General features: G+C 33.0%; 6 protein-coding genes across 8 annotated transcripts; 2 read left to right on the top strand and 4 right to left on the bottom strand.

The window, feature by feature from the left end:
* Positions 1-1,352: 1,352 nt before the first annotated feature.
* LOC124944893 (probable glucuronosyltransferase Os03g0107900) lies at positions 1,353-3,568 on the bottom strand. The gene is made up of 8 exons (XM_047485243.1): positions 3,066-3,568; positions 2,833-2,979; positions 2,689-2,753; positions 2,552-2,621; positions 2,262-2,480; positions 2,039-2,182; positions 1,829-1,964; positions 1,353-1,739 (listed from the first exon to the last, which is right to left on the bottom strand). The coding sequence occupies exons 1-8, from the start codon at positions 3,435-3,437 to the stop codon at positions 1,501-1,503; spliced, it is 1,392 nt and encodes a 463-aa protein (XP_047341199.1). The 5' UTR covers positions 3,438-3,568; the 3' UTR covers positions 1,353-1,500.
* Positions 3,569-4,269: 701 nt separating this feature from the next.
* LOC124944442 (protein trichome berefringence-like 7) lies at positions 4,270-6,540 on the bottom strand. 2 transcript variants are annotated; one of them, XM_047484695.1, is made up of 4 exons: positions 6,024-6,540; positions 5,459-5,939; positions 5,222-5,380; positions 4,270-5,143 (listed from the first exon to the last, which is right to left on the bottom strand). In XM_047484695.1, the coding sequence occupies exons 1-4, from the start codon at positions 6,244-6,246 to the stop codon at positions 4,843-4,845; spliced, it is 1,164 nt and encodes a 387-aa protein (XP_047340651.1). In that variant the 5' UTR covers positions 6,247-6,540; the 3' UTR covers positions 4,270-4,842. The 2 variants fall into 2 exon arrangements, with proteins under 2 accessions (XP_047340651.1, XP_047340650.1); XM_047484694.1 differs by having other exon boundaries at positions 5,459-6,539.
* A 2,614-nt stretch (positions 6,541-9,154) lies between these two features.
* Positions 9,155-10,985, bottom strand: LOC124945879 (pentatricopeptide repeat-containing protein At5g59600). The gene has a single exon (XM_047486399.1). The coding sequence runs from the start codon at positions 10,910-10,912 to the stop codon at positions 9,305-9,307; it is 1,608 nt and encodes a 535-aa protein (XP_047342355.1). The 5' UTR covers positions 10,913-10,985; the 3' UTR covers positions 9,155-9,304.
* A 1,553-nt stretch (positions 10,986-12,538) lies between these two features.
* LOC124945117 (protein trichome berefringence-like 7) lies at positions 12,539-14,840 on the top strand. 2 transcript variants are annotated; one of them, XM_047485495.1, is made up of 5 exons: positions 12,539-12,821; positions 12,916-13,718; positions 13,801-13,959; positions 14,025-14,330; positions 14,485-14,840. In XM_047485495.1, the coding sequence occupies exons 2-4, from the start codon at positions 12,973-12,975 to the stop codon at positions 14,317-14,319; spliced, it is 1,200 nt and encodes a 399-aa protein (XP_047341451.1). In that variant the 5' UTR covers positions 12,539-12,821; positions 12,916-12,972; the 3' UTR covers positions 14,320-14,330; positions 14,485-14,840. The 2 variants fall into 2 exon arrangements, with proteins under 2 accessions (XP_047341451.1, XP_047341450.1); XM_047485494.1 differs by having other exon boundaries at positions 14,025-14,840.
* Positions 14,841-15,341: 501 nt separating this feature from the next.
* On the top strand, positions 15,342-15,677 carry LOC124910049 (protein TRACHEARY ELEMENT DIFFERENTIATION-RELATED 6-like). The gene has a single exon (XM_047450674.1). It carries the CDS (start codon positions 15,342-15,344, stop codon positions 15,675-15,677), a length of 336 nt encoding a protein of 111 aa, XP_047306630.1.
* Positions 15,678-15,895: 218 nt separating this feature from the next.
* Positions 15,896-18,266, bottom strand: LOC124945046 (alcohol dehydrogenase 1). Its single transcript, XM_047485414.1, has 9 exons — positions 18,087-18,266; positions 17,481-17,527; positions 17,066-17,391; positions 16,894-16,976; positions 16,746-16,821; positions 16,593-16,654; positions 16,365-16,460; positions 16,107-16,268; positions 15,896-16,029 (listed from the first exon to the last, which is right to left on the bottom strand). The coding sequence occupies exons 1-9, from the start codon at positions 18,249-18,251 to the stop codon at positions 15,919-15,921; spliced, it is 1,128 nt and encodes a 375-aa protein (XP_047341370.1). The 5' UTR covers positions 18,252-18,266; the 3' UTR covers positions 15,896-15,918.
* Positions 18,267-18,500: the final 234 nt, after the last annotated feature.

Genomic DNA, 18,500 nt, shown 5'->3' with positions numbered 1-18,500 from the left:
TTTAACCTAAAACATTTCTCAACTCGAGTTGTCCTTGTACATGGTATGATAAGAGAAGGCGACGCATAAATATAACCATATTATCGTAACTCGTAAGAGATAATTATCAAATTATAGATTTCGGTTTCATTCTTTTACATTAGGATATGCTTAATTATGAGAAAGAGACTTATCCTTGAAACGCTATTTGACAACAACTTGTATTATCTAAAATGTTGTTCTTTGTCTGGATTAAATTTTATGGTTAAAAATCAAGTCTCCTAATGTCAAATCATTTATGTTTTTATACCTAATTGAGAAAAAAAATGGCTAAATTTCCATTAGATATTAAATTAAATACATTTTATTATTATTAGAACTTGCTAGAATTTTAAAATTCAAACCCATCTAAATATAATAGCCATCAAATATACTTCTAGAAAAATCAAACATAGTTAAAGGAGAGGGATTTTTAATAAAGTTAAATTGATTCTATTTTGTCTTCTTTTTTTTTAAGAGTAAAATATAGGTAGGTTGGAATGCTGGATATCTCATGTTTTCTACATTATTATTATTATTATTATTAATAATAATAAGGGAGATGGATAATTTGGGAGTGATGAAATTTGGAGGGGAAATCCGTATCACCACATAAAAAAAAATCAAAAAAAAAAAATCAAATTGTGCCTCGTCTCATTTCTCTTATTGTATGGGTTTCAAATTAGATTCATTTTAGTTTTAATATTAGCATTTGGGTTTTGTTAAAGTAAATTTATTTTACTAAGAAATAGATTGCTTAAATAATTTCAATTTATATAAGATAGAGCAAATAGAGGAAAATAAAGCTAAATGAAGACATAATTTATTTGATATAATAAAAGGTTCGAATCCACACCCTATAGTTATGAAATCAATTGTTTCGGACCAGGCTACTTAAGCGGCTTAAGCCAAGACCATATGGAGTAACATGACCGGAGGGACCATAACCGAACACCACTTAAGCCAAGACCATATGGAGTAGTACCACGACTGGAGGGACCATAATCGAACACCACTTAAGCCAAGACCATATGGAGTAGTACCACGACTGGAGGGACCATAACCGAACACCACTTAAGCCAAGACCATATGGAGTAGTACCACGACTGGAGGGACCATAACCGAACACCACTTAAGCCAAGACCATATGGAGTAACTATAACCAAACATGTCAAAAGATTGTCCTTTTTCAGTTGGCATTTAAGGCAATGCAACATCACAAACCTAGAAAAATATTCTATCTTGTTTTTGATGGTCATTGACCCGGGACCCAACCTAATTTTGAGAAAATTTCTAAAAACTATTCTTTTGCTAATTTAGAAACACGCCATACATCATGCAAACTATCGTGAGATCTGTGTTCACGGCATATTTTAGCCAAACAGGAAAATATAAAAAAGATAACAAATGAAACAATAATATTCATTTTTTCTATCATTTTTCTACATGAAAGGCAAGCCAAGACTGACCCGACAAAACAGCTCAGGGTAGAGGCATTGGAGGCTTCCATTTTCTGAACTCAACCAAATCTCTATTCACCACGGTTCCATTATGCAACCAAAAGGTCTCAGTTGACTGGTGAAATCGCCTCACTTTCCTCTGAAGTTCCCACATCACCCCGTTGAAAGCAGAGCAAGACGACGTTGATTCGCGACCATGATAATAAACCCATAAGCATCTCACTCGTCTACCATTAGAAATCATCCTCTCGATTTCTTTATCTGCATAACAACAAAATCAACAACAACAACAACAATAATAATAATAACAGAAAACAATTAACTTAATAAAAAATAACTGACTGACTAACCCGGTATTGATTCTAGGTACTGCAAAAGTTGGGATCCTATACGATTCCATGGCCATTTAATCGATATCTGCGTGTAATCGATAACATTCTGAAACGGCAACTCCACTTGATCCGATATGACAACAGGGACACACTCCTATAGTCAAAATGAGGGTGTTCATATTGCTGCATTGACAAAAGGAAGAGAAAACCAAAACAAAAAAAATGTACCACAAAGAAAGACTCGTAAAAGCGCAAAGTCCACGAGGATTCGCCACGTGGTGCTAGGCAGAACTTAGCATTGGCTAGGTGTTCAAAGTACTGACTCCTACCCAATTTATTAGGGCCACTGAAAGCCAACTCTGGTGATTCCAACTGTATTACAGCACAAATAAACATAAATTACTAATCACTTCAATATCCTTAATAAAAGAACAAACTCAAACAAGTATACCTTATCTGGGTATTGCTTAGCAAGTTCAATCAATTGAAGGCGACCAGCCTTCCCCTGAGCTCGGCCCAAAAAGTTAGCCAAATATTTCCTCTTTGATAAAGGTATAGGTTTCACTAACCCAGATCCAATTTTCGTCATTCCATCATCAACATTTCCAGGTATAATGATATCTTTCCACGTATTGAATGCACTCGTATCTCGTTTATCTGTTCTGTCACCCTGCCAATAACAAGGATTAACAACAATTGGTTCATATTTATACGATCTAACCATCATTACAATTGATTTACCTCCGGAGTGAGTATTATAGAGCGATTTAAGTATGTAGCCCAGGATCTAAACAAGTGAGCTCCAGCACCACTGTCAACGAATAAGATAAGAATCATAACAACTTAAATTAAGCATCAATTGGTACTGCAATTGTTACCTTGGAAAAACGAAGATATGATCGCGGCCTCCAGATAGCCTGAAATACGGCATTTGACTCAATACCTAACAGTAAAACGATGATCAATTGCAGAGAAAATGAAATAAAATTGACCTAAAACTATAGAAAAGAAGTATGAATCACCTTCACATAAGTCTGGTTAATCTCTTTATCAGTTAAACCACCCATCATACGGACACATTTAGCATAAGCAGGCACAAAGAAAAGATCTGCCTCCTCTTTGATTCTTGTTCTATACCTTGATTCTAAAAGCATCCTATGAATTTTAACCTACAATTGATCTAAGAAACATCAAGAAATGAATAAACATCACTGAATCTAACTAAAGATGCATCAAAAATAGAAAATTTTGTCACCTGAGTTCCCCATTGACCTTTAACACAAGAATCGGCGGAGATCTTGCCGTCGCGGCCGCGCATTAGAACTCCTAAACCATCAATCTCGTTCTCATCGTAAACATATACTTTGAGTGAGATATCTGAACCGTATCCTCTTTCCGGCCAAGAGAGAGATCCGGTTTCAGAAAAATGAACCGCGTGACGACGTTCTTGATTTGATAAATCGGCGGAATTAGGGTTGCAAGACGAGAAAGAGGATTGATCGAAGAATCTAGTGAGGAAGAAGGTAGTGACGACGATAGCTAGGGCACCGATCTGGTGAATACGCGTGCAAGGAGTGGTTTGATTATGGCCGAAGAGTCTCTTGTTGTTGTTGCTTAAGCTTCCCATTTTTTTCGGTAAGAGTTATTCCTACGAGACTGATGATAATTCAATGTATACATACATATCTTTAGCTATTAAACCTTCATCAGCCATGGCCGCGAAGGCGGATGCTTTTTGATACTTTCTTCCTCACTGCACCAGATTGATTTGCAGAAGTGAAGCAAAATATTTGAACTTGGGATCAAACTTATATCAATTGTTTAATTCATTGATTTAACTCTTTTTTGAACCATTTAAGGTTCATATATACCTAATGTCATTTGTGCAAAATCTACAATTTATTCTAACAATTGTACATGGGTCCAACCAAATATCAATTAGTGTACTAAGATAGGAATCATAGGATGACAATTATAGTTTTATCGCGCTTTTTATATGAATTGATTTATTAGAGGTTATTTTTCTCTAGTTTAACGGGATGGAATAAGATTATATTTGAATTCCTCTTTTCGAATACTATCCTAATTGTGTAGATTTTTTTTAAAAATGATATAAAAGTGTTCGTAGAGATTCCCAAAATCAAACGAGACGGAGAAAATAAAAAATATTCAAACCAAAATGAAACAAGAATGATAAAAGCGTTATCTCCCTCTCATTCATTCATTGTCAAAAAAAATGAGTTCATAGAATTATCATCCAAACAAAAAATGGTTTCTATATTTTATCAATCTTTTTTAGAATTATTAGAAGAGCCTTTATAAATGGATGTAACAAGACAACAAAATAGTCTTAAAAAAATCCAAAGCCTTGGAAAAAGCTAAAAACCATAATTTGTGTCAACCTAGTAAGAAGGATATTTGACAAATGTTTTATTAATAAACAAAAGAAAGTATTAATGTAAAATAAAACCTAGAAACTTAACCCTTCATTTATACATGAACTTATCTTGCACAAGGATGATATTTACAATCATTATACATTTACAACTTACAACTTTTTCACAAGTTACAAATCATTTAAGAAGACAACTGATATTTGAAACTAATGTTCTAAGTTGCGGTTAGAACTAGAGATCTAGATCTTCCCACCACCAACTTCCCCACTTTTCATGTTCATCGTACAATTCTTTCATCCGCAACTCATCATCTTTCGAAAGTCGAAACCATGGGAATCCTTGACAATAGCACCAACAATACAAGTCTTCTGATCAATTTCTCGCCTTCTCCTTAAGATCAAACAAAACAAGGCAACAACAAGAAACGTGAATAAGAAAAACCCCATAAACGAGAAAAAGACAATAACTATGGCATTCGAATCATTCTCGGGGGATGGAACTATGGATGTAACATTATATGACATTTCTTTTGAAAATTGAATTATAATTATGTGAATGACCAATTGCACTTATTTATACTTGGTTTATTGCAATGCTTCAAAGTATTCCAAAACTTAACCTACATTCTAAGCCTTCTCAATGAAAAATAAAATACTTACAAATTCCGTCCTGTTTTACAACATAAGCAAAAAGGATCTCGTTCCATGTCTCGGGCAGTCCGGGCAGGCACCAATGGCTACAATCTGCAACAGTCGGGTTATCGCTCCAAATACCAACATGGGCATCACTCCGAAATGCACCCATTTGTGTTACACGAAGAGAAGTCACAGAAACCGACAAATCCTTCAACGATTTCATTACAATATCAGAGAACAAATTATGTTCCCGTCCTCTTGTTCTTACTAGAGGCTGTTTCGTCACTTTGCAGGTCTTCCCACTACAATCAAAGGCCAATACATCATACATAATGAATTTATTTTATCTCCAAAAACTAAAACATAAGCAGCATTCATACCTCCAATGAGAAGATTCGAATGTTCGAAAGAATACCATCGTCCTATTTGGTTCAATACTATTTTGAATCCAATTCCCCCAAGTTGTAACTGCTGTTCTAAAAGCATCATGAAGAGACATTCCAAGCTTCAATTTCCCACCTATTTGGAAATAACACCCCCTGTCTGAAAACACACATTAGCCAAATTCAATCTATATACGAAAAAGAACAAGATTACTAAACTAAACATGACTTTACATTTCAAAAAGCTTTGTTGGTGTCCACCAATGAGCTGAATTAAAGATCAAGAAATCAGAATCAACCCATTCATTACTCAAATTATCCAATTTATCGAGCTGAATTGTCGATCTAACCCTCTTCGGAGAATGCTTAGGTACAATCGCGTTAGGCTGCACAAGGAAGATAGAACGATAGAATTCTATCATAAGATTGTATGTACTGAAACGAACAGACAAATGCCTTATCTGTTTAGTAATCTTATTCCCATTTACTTCATACACACTTCTCTTATCTTCTATTCCTTCCATTAACATACATATCATCGATTCCCATTGAGTTCTACCCAAAGAATCACCAACAAACACAACCCTTTTCCCTCTAAGCTTCTCAAGAACACTGAGAACATTCAACTTTGGAATTTCGCAGTTGTTTGGCTTCCATCTCCATTTCAAATAACCAATATCGTTTCTCCCATTAGCTAAACAATTAAAACCCTTTTCTGCAAACGGGCATTGAGATGCATTGTATAAAGGGTAATGTGTTTCATCATAAACCCATCTCCCATCAAAGAAATCACATATACCCTTTGAATGATTTGAATTAAGAATCTCATAGTTCTTGAGAAATGGTTGATGGGAATTGGATGAAAATAGGTACCAACAAGAAGATGCTAAAAAAATTGACAGAAATGATCCAATCAGAAGAAAAGTCCATATTTTGTCAGCAAAATGAGTGAAGGAAACTAAAACCCTTTTGAGATTAGGCCTCAAATACACTAGTGAACTCAAACCTAAAACACCCTTCATCGATCGATGTCACGAATATGCAATGATGGTTAGGTTAATATATAAATGAAACAGGAAATCGTGAAAATGAAGTTAAAACTTAAAAGAAAACCTAGAATTGAAAATTTTCTTTAGAATCTCTTGGATCTAGCAGAAAGTGAAGGTGACGGTTGAACCAAGAAAGGAGTAATGAACACATGCAGTGGTTTTTAAGCAACTGAATGAAATGATTTTGAGTAGAAGCTACAACAATGGCTGCAACTTCAAGAAGAAGAAGAAGAAGAAGAATTTGCATGTCATTGTGATTGTCACGAGATTTATTTATTTTTTTCAAATAATTTTTTTGCGAGAAATGGCAACCATACATTTGGATCTTAGCACAAAAAAGAAAAAAAAATGTTGGACGTGGATACTTGTTGGTGAGAGAAAACACTTTTTATTTATTTATTTTGTTTCCACGTGATTATCTTCTTTTTTTGGATGGGTCAAGTCGGGTTAAGAGATCCATAATCCATGGATCTTCTTGTTACTATGTTAAGGTTTAAGCCTTTAAGGGTTTCATTCATTCAATAATGAATATGAGTTTTAGGTTATTGCATTTTATTAATTATAATAATATAGACTATAGAGAGAATAAATAAGGAAAAAAGCTCATTTAGACGTATGTACTTGTACAACTAGCTCACTTAGACGTACGTACTAATAAAAGATCATTTAAACATATATACTATCAAAAATTGGCTCATTTAGCCTCTTTTAGTAACCATGGTTAACTTTTATTTTTAAATTTATATATTTATTAGTTAAATATTAATATATTTTCTCTCTTTTTCTTTTTCATTTATTATTTCATTTATTACTAATAAATGAACCCTTTATTTTTATCTTTTTTATAATTTTTTATTATTTCTATATGAGTATTTATGATTGATTATTTTAATTTTATTTTATACGCATTCATCATTAATTATTTTAACTCTATATTTCTTCTTCTTTTTTATATATTTTTTTTATATTCACATTTATTATTAAATATTAAACAAAACAATAAAAATCCTTCAATACAAAAATATATTAATTAATAATTAAAAATTGAATAATAATAAAAACTCATTCATCAAACACTAAAAGAGTAATAATCAAATATTAGACAAAACAATTCATTTACTACTAATATAAGTCGTGAATAAAAATTAAATAAAAGATTATTAATTTCATTTTTATTTATATTAAATTAAATAAGAAAAAACCCTTTTTTTCATTTTTATTATATTAAATTAAATATAAAAAAATCCTTCAAAAAAATATAACAGTAAAACATAAAATTTATAAATAAGTTGTTAAATTTAAAAAAAAATGAGAATTTAAGAAATATGAGAAATAAAAACTAATAAAAAAAGATGAAATATAAAAGAGAAATTAATATTAAAATAATAAAAAATTTAAGAAAAAAATAAATTACCTAATTTAATTAATGAAAAAGAAAGAGAGAGAAAATATATTAATATTTAACTAATAAATATATAAATTTAAAAATAAAAGTTAACCATGGTTATTAAAAGAGGCTAAATGAGCCAATTTTTGATAGTACATATGTTTAAATGATCTTTTATTAGTACATACGTCTGAGTGAGCTAGTTGTACAAGTACATACGTCTAAATGAGCTTTTTTCCAATAAATAATAAAAAATGAAAACTGCTTATTCGGTCAAGCTGATTTTATAACAAGTCAAATCAGACAGCAATAAATTAAAATGCCGTGAAAGTTAGGTTATAATAATAACTATATAGCTCCAGTTGGCACACAACGTGGCTGGATATAAGTGTTTATATTTTAATCTACTTCTTCAAATCACTATTTATTTTTTAATTAATGCAGTTGATAAACGAGATCACTTCTTACAAATTTTTTAAATAAAGTTTTAGAAAAAGTTGTCAGCATAATATATGTTAATAATTGGTCAAATTGGGATCTTATTAATGATTAACGGAGATTTTAAAGGAGATTTCGTCCATATCTTTATATCATGCTATACAAAGTTTTAACAATTTTAAAACTAAGTAACAATTTATAAATAAAATTTATAACACTAATTTAATTATCGAATTTCAGCGAGACGAGAGTTTTGAATTTTGATAACCGATTCTTTAAAATTCGATAGTCAAAACCCTCAATTTGCTAAGTTAAATTAGTGACAATGATTTTTTATTTATAAATGTCAGGTATATAATAAATTAATAGTGTTTAAATTGTTTAATTTATATAACTTTGACAATAAATAGTCTAAATGAATAATCGACTTTTTATAATTACTTTTCTCGATGTCAAACTTTTGTATAAAATTACATTCTTTTAACGTTACATTCTTTTTTTTCAACTAATATTTTTAATTTAAACCTCTTAGTTAATGATGGCAATTTAAGACCGCCCCACGATAATCGAACTGAATTGCCTCATTTGAGGCAGTTTTTTTTCGGTTTGATCGATAGTGGATCAGAGATGGGGCGAAAATGGTATTTGTGTCTCCCGCACTGACCCTCCCCGATCTCACCCGAACAAAGGAAAACTATAAATACAATTAAATATATAAAATTACTAATATATTTATTTATTATATTTTATAAGAGTTTTAAAAATATTTCTTTATAATAATATAAAATTTTAATATATTATCATATATATTATATTAAAAGATAAAATTTATATAATTTTTTTTAAAGAATATAATATAAAACACATTATAGTAATTTTGTTTGTAAATAAAGTAAATAAAAAAAATATAAAAAAATATTGATTTTAATAACACTCCTCAGTATATGAAAACCACACACATTTTAACTAACTCTCAACTATAAAAATAATAATTTTTACATTTTAAATTTTTATAATTTATCAAACAAATTTACATCCACATGTAAAACTCACTTCAATGGTCCTAGGATCAGCTCTACGATGAAAACAAGTTATGCAGTCGCCTATGGCCCTTAAAAAAGTAAGGCAAACTATGCAGTCGTCTAGGACAAGTCGCCTAGCCCCTAATGCTATGAACTTTTGTTGACATTGGGAAGAATAGATGGGCTACATCCAGCTAGAACCTGGAAAATTTAGAAACTTATTCTTCTTAATCATCTTCTTGACTTTAGCAGCACTACTCCAGCTTCCAACGTCAGCATAAACATTAGACAGCAACAAACTGCCGCCAACACTTTCCGGTTCAAGCCCCCGCAAGTTCTTTGCAGCAATTTCTGCCAAATCTACATTCCCATTCTGTCTACAAGCCCCCAACAACGCTCCCCACACAAACAAATCGGCTTTCATAGGCATGTTCTTAATCAACTCATAAGCTTCGTCAACTTTTCCACCTCTTCCAAGAAGATCAACCAAACAAGCATAATGCTCTAACCTCGGCCTAATCTTAAACTTACCATTAATCTCACAAAACAGTTGTCTTCCTAATTCAACCTCTCCTTCATGGCTACAAGCTGTTAGAACCGCTGTCAATGTCAAATGGTCAACTTTCTCCGGCTCCTCCTTTACCATCCTGTTGAACAGTTCTATTGATTCTTGCCCATGCCCGTTATTTGCGCAGGCGAAAATCATTGTATTCCATGTCACACTGCTCCTCTCCAGCTCTGATGTTTTCGAGAATAATGATCTTGTTTCGTATATGTAACCGCATTTTGCATACATATCTAGTAAAGCAGTCCTTGTATATGAATCTGATTCAACCCCAATTAAAATAGCATAGGCGTGAATCTCCTTCCCATGTTTAACGTTTGAGGAATTCGCACAACCGGATATCAGACTGCTTATTGTGAATGAATTGGGATATATACCAACTCCTATCATTTGTCTGAATGTGGAAAAAGCTTCTTTATTTCGAAAGTTCTGAATAAACCCGGAAATTATCGAGGTCCAGGATACGATCCCAGGCTCGATGCCATCTGCACGCATAGATTGGAATAATTCGACCAACATTTGATCATCCCCTGCTTGGGAAAAACCAGAAATCAATGTGTTATATGTCCAAACGTTTGGTTTTGGCCCGAGAAGCTGCATTTTCTTGACCAATGAGAAAGCTTCTTTAACCATTTGGTGTTGAACATATCCAGATACCATTGAATTAAAAGCTACTAGATCTTCTCCATCTGAACCATCAAATACCTGTCTTGCATTTTCGATATGACCGCATTTTGCATACATGTCTATCAATGAGGAAGTGACAAAAGGGTCAGTTATGAAGTCTTGTTTAAGGATTAGAGAATGTAGACTTGCCCCTGTTACTGAATCATGAAGGTTTCCACAAGCTTTAAGAACACTTGGAATGATAAACTGGTTGGGCTTTACTATTCCTTCCTTTTGCATATTAAAGAAGAGTTGTATAGCTTCCTTGTGAAAACCATGTCGAGCATATGCGCCAATAAGGACGGTCCAACCGCGGATATTTGACTTGGGAATTTTGTCGAACAGGTGGTGGGCATGGAAAATCTGTTTGCATTCGACGTAGAAGATGATTAGCTTGGAGGCGAAGTGGGTCAGTTGAGCCATTCCATTTATGATTAATTGAGCGTGAAGAACCTTTCCGGGTCGCAGTCGTTGATAACGTTGGCATCGTTCAATGAGATTTGTGTAGAACTCAGACGATGATAATTCAGGCGGTGTTTGGAAATGGGAAACAGATGACATCTCAGATCATAATTGTACGATGAATGGAAGAATATGAGAAGCAGAAAGATGTTACTGGAAACTATAGTCAGGAATAGAATAGAACCCACAAACTTGTAACATTGTGAATTTGTGATAAAAGCATCAAAGAAGGAGGAATTAGTAACAAATTATATTTATCCAATCTCTAATTTAAACTGTTATATGATTAATAACTATTGGATTTTGATCGAATTGTTACTAATCTAATTTAACATTTATATTTATATAATTGCTTAATAAATTTATTTAATTAATTAATGTTTAATATTTTTAATTAAACTTTTAACATTGTGATCAAACATCAAACAAGGACTAGCAAATGATTAACTTCGATCCAAATTATAGTTATCCAATCTTTAAACTATTATATAATTTATAATAATTGGATTTTGATTGAATTAGTACTGTTTTTAGGATATAATTTAACATTTATATTTATATAATTACTTAATAAATTTATTTATTTTACTAATTAATTAATATTTAATATTTTTAATTAATTTTATTTACTTATAATAATATTTTATTTACTTTTTTTTCTTTTTAAAACTTTAATTTATTAATTTTAAATATTTTAATTAATTAATTAAAATTTGATACTGAGTAATAATAATAATAATAATAATAATAATAATAATAATAATAATAATAAAGCATTGCCTAAATAATAATAAAAAATATAATGGTATGGTGAAATAAAATCTAAAAAAATAAATTGAAAAATATATATTAATTTGAATAATTTGAATTATTCGAATTTAATTAAATTCGAACTCATTTCAATCCAAAATATTTAATGTATTTCGAATTAAATTTCAAGATTAATTTGTTTAATGTCATTCACACCTAAATATGAGTAATTCCCTCTTTTAACTTAATAACGCGACAAAAAATAGATAAATAATCTAATCTCCCTAAGGTCTTGGGGTCTTGGGTTCAAGTATATGTAATACAATAAGTTTCGTTAAAATGTGTCTGCGAATTATGCGAATTATTGTTTAACCCGTGTTCTCGCGTAAATTAGTCACACTAAAAAAATCGAAACTAGGGTTATAAATGAGTCAAGTCAAGCTCAAGCAAATTTGAGTTTGAGCTTGACTCAATTAAGAATTTATTAGCTCGAACGAACTTGATTTCGAACGAACTTGATTTTGAACGAACTGACTCGACTATTTAACTAAAAGTTTGGCTCATAGACTCAAAATTGAAATTAAACTTTTAAATATTTATGAAGAAAAAATATTTATTTTAAAATTTAATATTAAAATAAATAAAAATATATCGACTCAAAAAGCTCAACAATTCATCTAACAAATATTATTATATGAGTTTCACCAAAACTTAATCAAAGTCAAAACCCACCTTCTAGTTAATAATATCATTTTCTATCTTTATATAATATACTAATCACCTAAACTACTTAACAAATAGTATTATTTTCAATAAGTTGGTAATCTTTTTCGAGTGTATTTATTTGAGTGGAATAAAATAAGTGGCAGATTTTGCAACGTTGGATGCTTCTTTATGAATCGGTTCCTAATCCCTGCAACTCACTCTGTCTCTCTCTCTCTCTCTCTCTCTCTCTCTGTCTTACTTTTTTTTTTTTAATTTTTCTGCTAAAACTCTCTCTCTCTCTAATTAACTGCTCTAGCAATGAGAACGCCATGGACTGAAACTTTCCTTCCGACGATCGCTAACCGCATCGCCAATTTGGAGCTGCAGCAGCAGCTTTAAATCCAACGCCAAAGTGGCGTTTCGATTTCACCCTTTCCTCAACTCCTTCCGGAGCACCTTCAGAACAAACAGATTGAAGATTCCTTCTCCGCAGCAGCAGCAGCAGCAAGAACACTCCTTTTCTGTCTCCGACCGCCGCCATAAAACAACTCCGGTGAGTCACCGTTGCTGCCAATTCTACTCACTATTGAGAAATCCCCAAATTCCTATAAAATCTGGTTTTAATTTTTGTATTTATGTGATTGAAGATCCTTGAGTTGAGGAGTGGATTCCATTGGTGTTCATTACTCCATTTGAGGGTCAAAATGGAAAGGATCTGGAATACTGATAGAGTTTGTAGTTTTCGGTTAATCAATGTAAGGATTATGATCAGATCATTTCTCACCTTCATTTTAGCTACATTTATTTGGTGTCTATATCTGTCCAAGTCCTCTCATCCAATTCTGAAGGTCTATAAGATTCCCAATTCAGATCATGCAGAAGAAGAGAATAAATGCAATTTCTTTTATGGGAAATGGGTATATGATGAAACCTACCCTTTATACAATGCCTCTCTTTGCCCTTTTGTGGAACAAGGTTTCAATTGCTTAGCTAATGGAAGGAGAGATATAGGTTATCTCAAATGGAGATGGCAGCCTAATAACTGCAATATTCCAAGGTTTGATGTAAGTATGATACTTGAGAAGCTTAGGGGGAAAAGGGTTGTGTTTGTGGGCGATTCCTTGAGCAGAACACAATGGGAATCTATGATATGTATGCTTATGACAGGAGTGGATGATAAGACAAGTGTTTATGAAGTCAATGGGAATAAGATTACCAAAAAGATAAGGAATTTGCGAGTTCGTTTCAGTTCCTATAATCTAATGGTGGAATTCTATCGGTCGATTTTCTTAGTTCAACCTAGTACGTTTGTGTCGAAACGTGCTCCTAAGAGGGTGAAGTCGTTGATTCAACTTGATAAGTTGCAAGATACTAGTCATGAATGGTTAGGTTCTGATGTATTGATCTTCAATTCAGCCCATTGGTGGACACCAACCAAACTTTTTGAAATGTAAGTAATTTACATTTTCGTGTTTCTTGTATTGAATTCGATTGGATTGGATTGGATTGCTAAATGATTATGTGTACTACAGAGGATGCTATTTCCAGGTGGGTGGAAAAATGAAACTAGGGATGCCTATACAAGTTGCTTATAGAACAGCACTAGCAACTTTGGGGAATTGGCTTGAAAAGAATATTGATTCAAAGAAGACACAAGTGTTCTTTAGAACTTTTGAGTCTGCTCATTGGAGGTAAGGCTAAGACTTAAGATCATGATTGAAAAACATAGTAATAATATGGTTGTTTTCAATTTTAGTCAGCAGACCTGCAATGTTACAATGGAACCATTATCGGAAGCGAATGGAATGGAAAATAATCCGTTTTCAGATATTATAAGGGACACGATGAATAATTTGATGATACCGGTTATAGCTATTCATGTAACTCCAATGAGTGCTTTCAGGAGTGATGCACATGTGGGTACATGGAGTGATAATCCAATGGTTCCCGATTGTAGTCATTGGTGTTTGCCTGGAGTACCCGACACTTGGAACGAAATTCTTTTTGCTTATATTTTGAAGCCTGACAAAATGAAGAGTTTCGACTATTGAAGAGAACTTTTGTAAGTGCTTTTACTTCTTATACCTATATATATATAGTTTGGCTAACCTATTCAAAATAACTTGCTTTTAGGTAATAGTATTGATGAGTGTGTTGTTTGGTCTTACACTTTCATTTGGTTTTGTCTTTATTTTTAAACTGTCAATACTCAATAGGGATGGATATATTAGAAGATTCTTTATATTTGTTCTTTTGATTGAACAAAGACCTTCATTGCAAAGAGATGACCAAGTAACTAGTCCATTCCAGTCTGCCGGTTGTTGAAGGATCTTTTGATGAAGAGTTGAGAATCCAACATACTGCTATCTTTAGCAGAATATACCTGAATTTAATAGATCTATTGGATTTGATTTGATTCCAGCAAAGATATATAGTTAATGTTGTATATATATATGTTTTTTAATGTCAATTGTAACTAGATTTTTTTTTTCTTTCATCTAAATTGTCACACTTTGGAGATCCCTTACCAGTTGATGATTGATATGATATCATTGAGGTTAATTTATTGTGACAAGTCTAATACCACTTATTTTATTTTCTAAAATTTTGTAATGTTTAAATAATAGTCACTTCAAATGAAAAAACTCAGACTATAAAAAATTTATTGCAGCACTTTGCAAGAGGTAGGTTACAACCACAAAAACAACAGGAACATTAATCAAACATATAAAATAAGTAAATAATCTATCACCCTATTATTACATTTAAGTTTGTTATATTTTTTAAATCTCAACCATTTACATATAGACTTGGGTGTTAAATATATATATGCAAAAAGTTTAATCTTTCCACATCGAACATCACTGTCTTTCTCCCTCAAATAAGATGAGAAGGAATAACACAAGTTTTCTCCATTGATTCCTTAGCATGCATGTCAAGTCTTTGAAAACTTTCAAGCATTGCTCTCATTCTCCCTACTATATATCTGCAAATGCCCCAAACCCATTCCTCACAACACTAATCAATATATTCTTCTCATACTCATACTCCCTCTTAAAGAACATAATAAGTAATGGCCTCCACTATCATAGTCATTTTCTTTTTCTCTTTTATCGGGTTTTTCTCATGTGCAATTATCGCGGGGGCTGCCACGTTTTTCTTCATCATTAGGAGAAAGCAAAAGAGAACCGAGGAAAAGAAGACTGGTATTGTTCGTGCAGACGAACACTTGAAAATAAAAGAGTCCATTATAAAGGGACCCCATGGTTCGGAAGCCATGACGATTTCAGTTGACGACGACGTTCATTTTGAAGAGATGGCGAAGAAAAGCGAGAAGAAGACTGTACAAGTTTCGGGGAGAAAGCCACTGGACTTGGAGGAAGGAGTATCCAGTGTCTCAAAACACTAAAAATAATCACGATGGTGATTTGTTTATATGATGACTTCTTATCTATATATATTAATTTGTGTAACAAAATAAACTTGACCCCATGGCAATGCTTAATTTGTGTAATAATATAAACTTACCTATTCCATGCATGTATAACCAACTTTATTTATTTATATATGTATATATAAAGTTTCCTATATCTTTATATTTATTTATATTGCTACAACCATAAAAGATAGGTTCATACAAAACAACGCACCTACATGCGGATTATGCACCGCAGGCCCTCGCCACGCATCATGTATTCAAACGCCTTGTTGATTTCTGAAAACGGGACATCGTGTGTAATAAACTTGTCCGCCTCTATTTCCTTTAATAGATTATAGAGGAAAGTTAATATGATTTATCTAAAAACAAGACATACGGACCAAGGAAATTAGAAATTACCCCGTTCATATATTGTTCGACGAGTTTAGGAAGATCAGAACGCGGTTTGTAGTTGCCATAGAAGGTACCCTTTAGTGTCCTCTCATTCAGAAAGTTGACGGGGCTGGTTTTGATCATATCGTCCTTATTGGGCACACCTACTAAAACAGCGACTCCCCATCCCTGTTACAAATGTACATAAAATTCATTTTATCCTACATTATTATTATTAATCATGAATATAGTTATATAATTAAAGCAAGATATATGATTTCATACATCATGGACGCATTCAAATGCAGATATCATTGCGGTAACATTTCCAGTACATTCGACGCTGCGATCCACTCCCCCATCTGTCATTTCAGCAATAACCTGATGATATTTGTAACATCTCAATTTCAATCTCTATACTACACTTTGGATCATTAATTACATTATCATGATCATGATGGAAAAAAAATCACACAAAATACTTGTTTTCAAATAGGCTAATTATCAACCAACCTCTTGAATAGGCTTGCTATGGTCTTTTGGATTCAGAAATTCGGTACAACCAAATTTCTTAGCTGTTAGAATCAAAGAGCAGAGTTATCAACAATCATTTAGCAAAACAGGACACATATTCAACCAACTGTCATCAAATTTCTAGTTACTCACCTGCCTCGAACCTATCCGCATTCAGATCAATTCCAATAATCCTCGAAGCCCCTGATACTCGTGCACCTTCAGCAGCCTGATATTAGTGAAGCAAGTTAACGTTGTAAACCTTATAGATTTGAAGTCGAAAAGATCATTAGTTTCTCACCGCAAGGCCTACAGCTCCCAGTCCAAATATAGCAACTGTAGAACCCTTTGTAGGTTTTGCAACATTAACCATGGCCCCAAATCCTTTAAATTATGAATTCCATGTTAAGATATAGAACAATCAATTCTTTTGATGTGAACATTAAGGGTTATGACTTAGTTATATTGCATACCAGTGCATAGGCCACAGCTGAAAATGCAAACCTTGTCTAAAGGGGCATTAGGATTGATCTTAGCAACGCAGCCATAGTGAACCACAGTGTATTCGCTAAACGTGGAGGTGCCAAGAAAGTGGTGAATTGGCTTTCCGTTAATGGAAAATCTCGACTTGCCATCATTAATCATAACCCCCCTGTCCGTGTTGATCCTCAGGAGGTCACACATGTTGCTTTCCTCAGACTTGCAATGACGGCATTCTCCACATTCACCAGTGAACACAGGAAGAACGTGGTCACCTGGTTGGAGTTCGGTCACGCCTTCTCCAACACTCTCAACAATTCTACATCCCGAAAACAGATCTTAATGAAATACTCTAACTCTTTTAAAAGTTAAATTGATGATTGATCAAAACATAGAAGATAAACTTACCCTGCAGCTTCATGGCCGAAAATTCGAGGAAACAGTGGTGTTTGTCCCTGCAATTCAAAAAGAAGAGCTGGTCATACAATAATAGGTTAATATCTTCTCTATATTTGAGAAGTTGTTCACATCATCAAGCTATTTGATATACTTAGTCACAGAAAGCTGATAACATTCACATATCTCTGTCAGATTATTCCAAATGAAAACAAATCAAAGACAATCAGATTGCAAATTGCAGCTTCAAAATAGGCACATTCCAATATTCTTTGATAGATTCTATCAGTTCTCTCTTAGTATCAGCTTTGTTGAACAGGCGCACGGTTTATGCTCTAACTGAGCTTATGTTTACTTTACTATCATAGCATCTAGTCGAGGTACACCAGATCTATGTCCAAAAACTAAGCGATCGGATCTGATCAGATTTGGATGGATATGAACTTATCAGTTAATCTCTAGCATCTTTTAAATTGCTCAAGCTTTATGGACGATTGTTAATTAACAATTTCATAGACAGTTTACAATGATGCTAATTTCGTTACAAGATTAAAAACTAAAGCTGATATTAGAACGTAAGAAGCTAGAACAAACGGTTTCCTTGGATCGAAGACGTACCTTGGCCTCCCAGAAGTAGATGTCAGTGTGACAGAGAGAGGTGACAACAATCTTGAGACGAACTTCATCCTTCTGCGGCGGAGCCACTTCCACTTCCTCAATCTGCAATGGCTTTCCTGCTTCCCATGCTACAGCAGCTGCACGAATCCTTATGATTGTTATCATTATCGTGGAAATTTCACTATACAGATACAAACAGAAGAAGCTAGTACTGGAACTCAATTACTACCTTTGCAACGAATAACCTGACCAGCTGTATCAGCCATCGATGCTATTATCTATCTTCGTTAGTTACTTACAGTGTGAAGGTGTATGTATAATCCTGCTGGAAACGACGACGATGAATTCGTCTCTTTGGAAAGGCCTGGTTTTATTATAACGAGATGTAACCGCTTCGATTCATTCATATCCCCA

This window comes from Impatiens glandulifera, chromosome 7 (genome assembly GCF_907164915.1).
Source record: "Impatiens glandulifera chromosome 7, dImpGla2.1, whole genome shotgun sequence".
NCBI classification, from domain to species: Eukaryota; Viridiplantae; Streptophyta; class Magnoliopsida; order Ericales; family Balsaminaceae; genus Impatiens; species Impatiens glandulifera.
The sequence above is the reverse complement of the archived record's forward strand: the minus strand, read 5'-3'. Positions and strand labels throughout refer to the sequence as shown.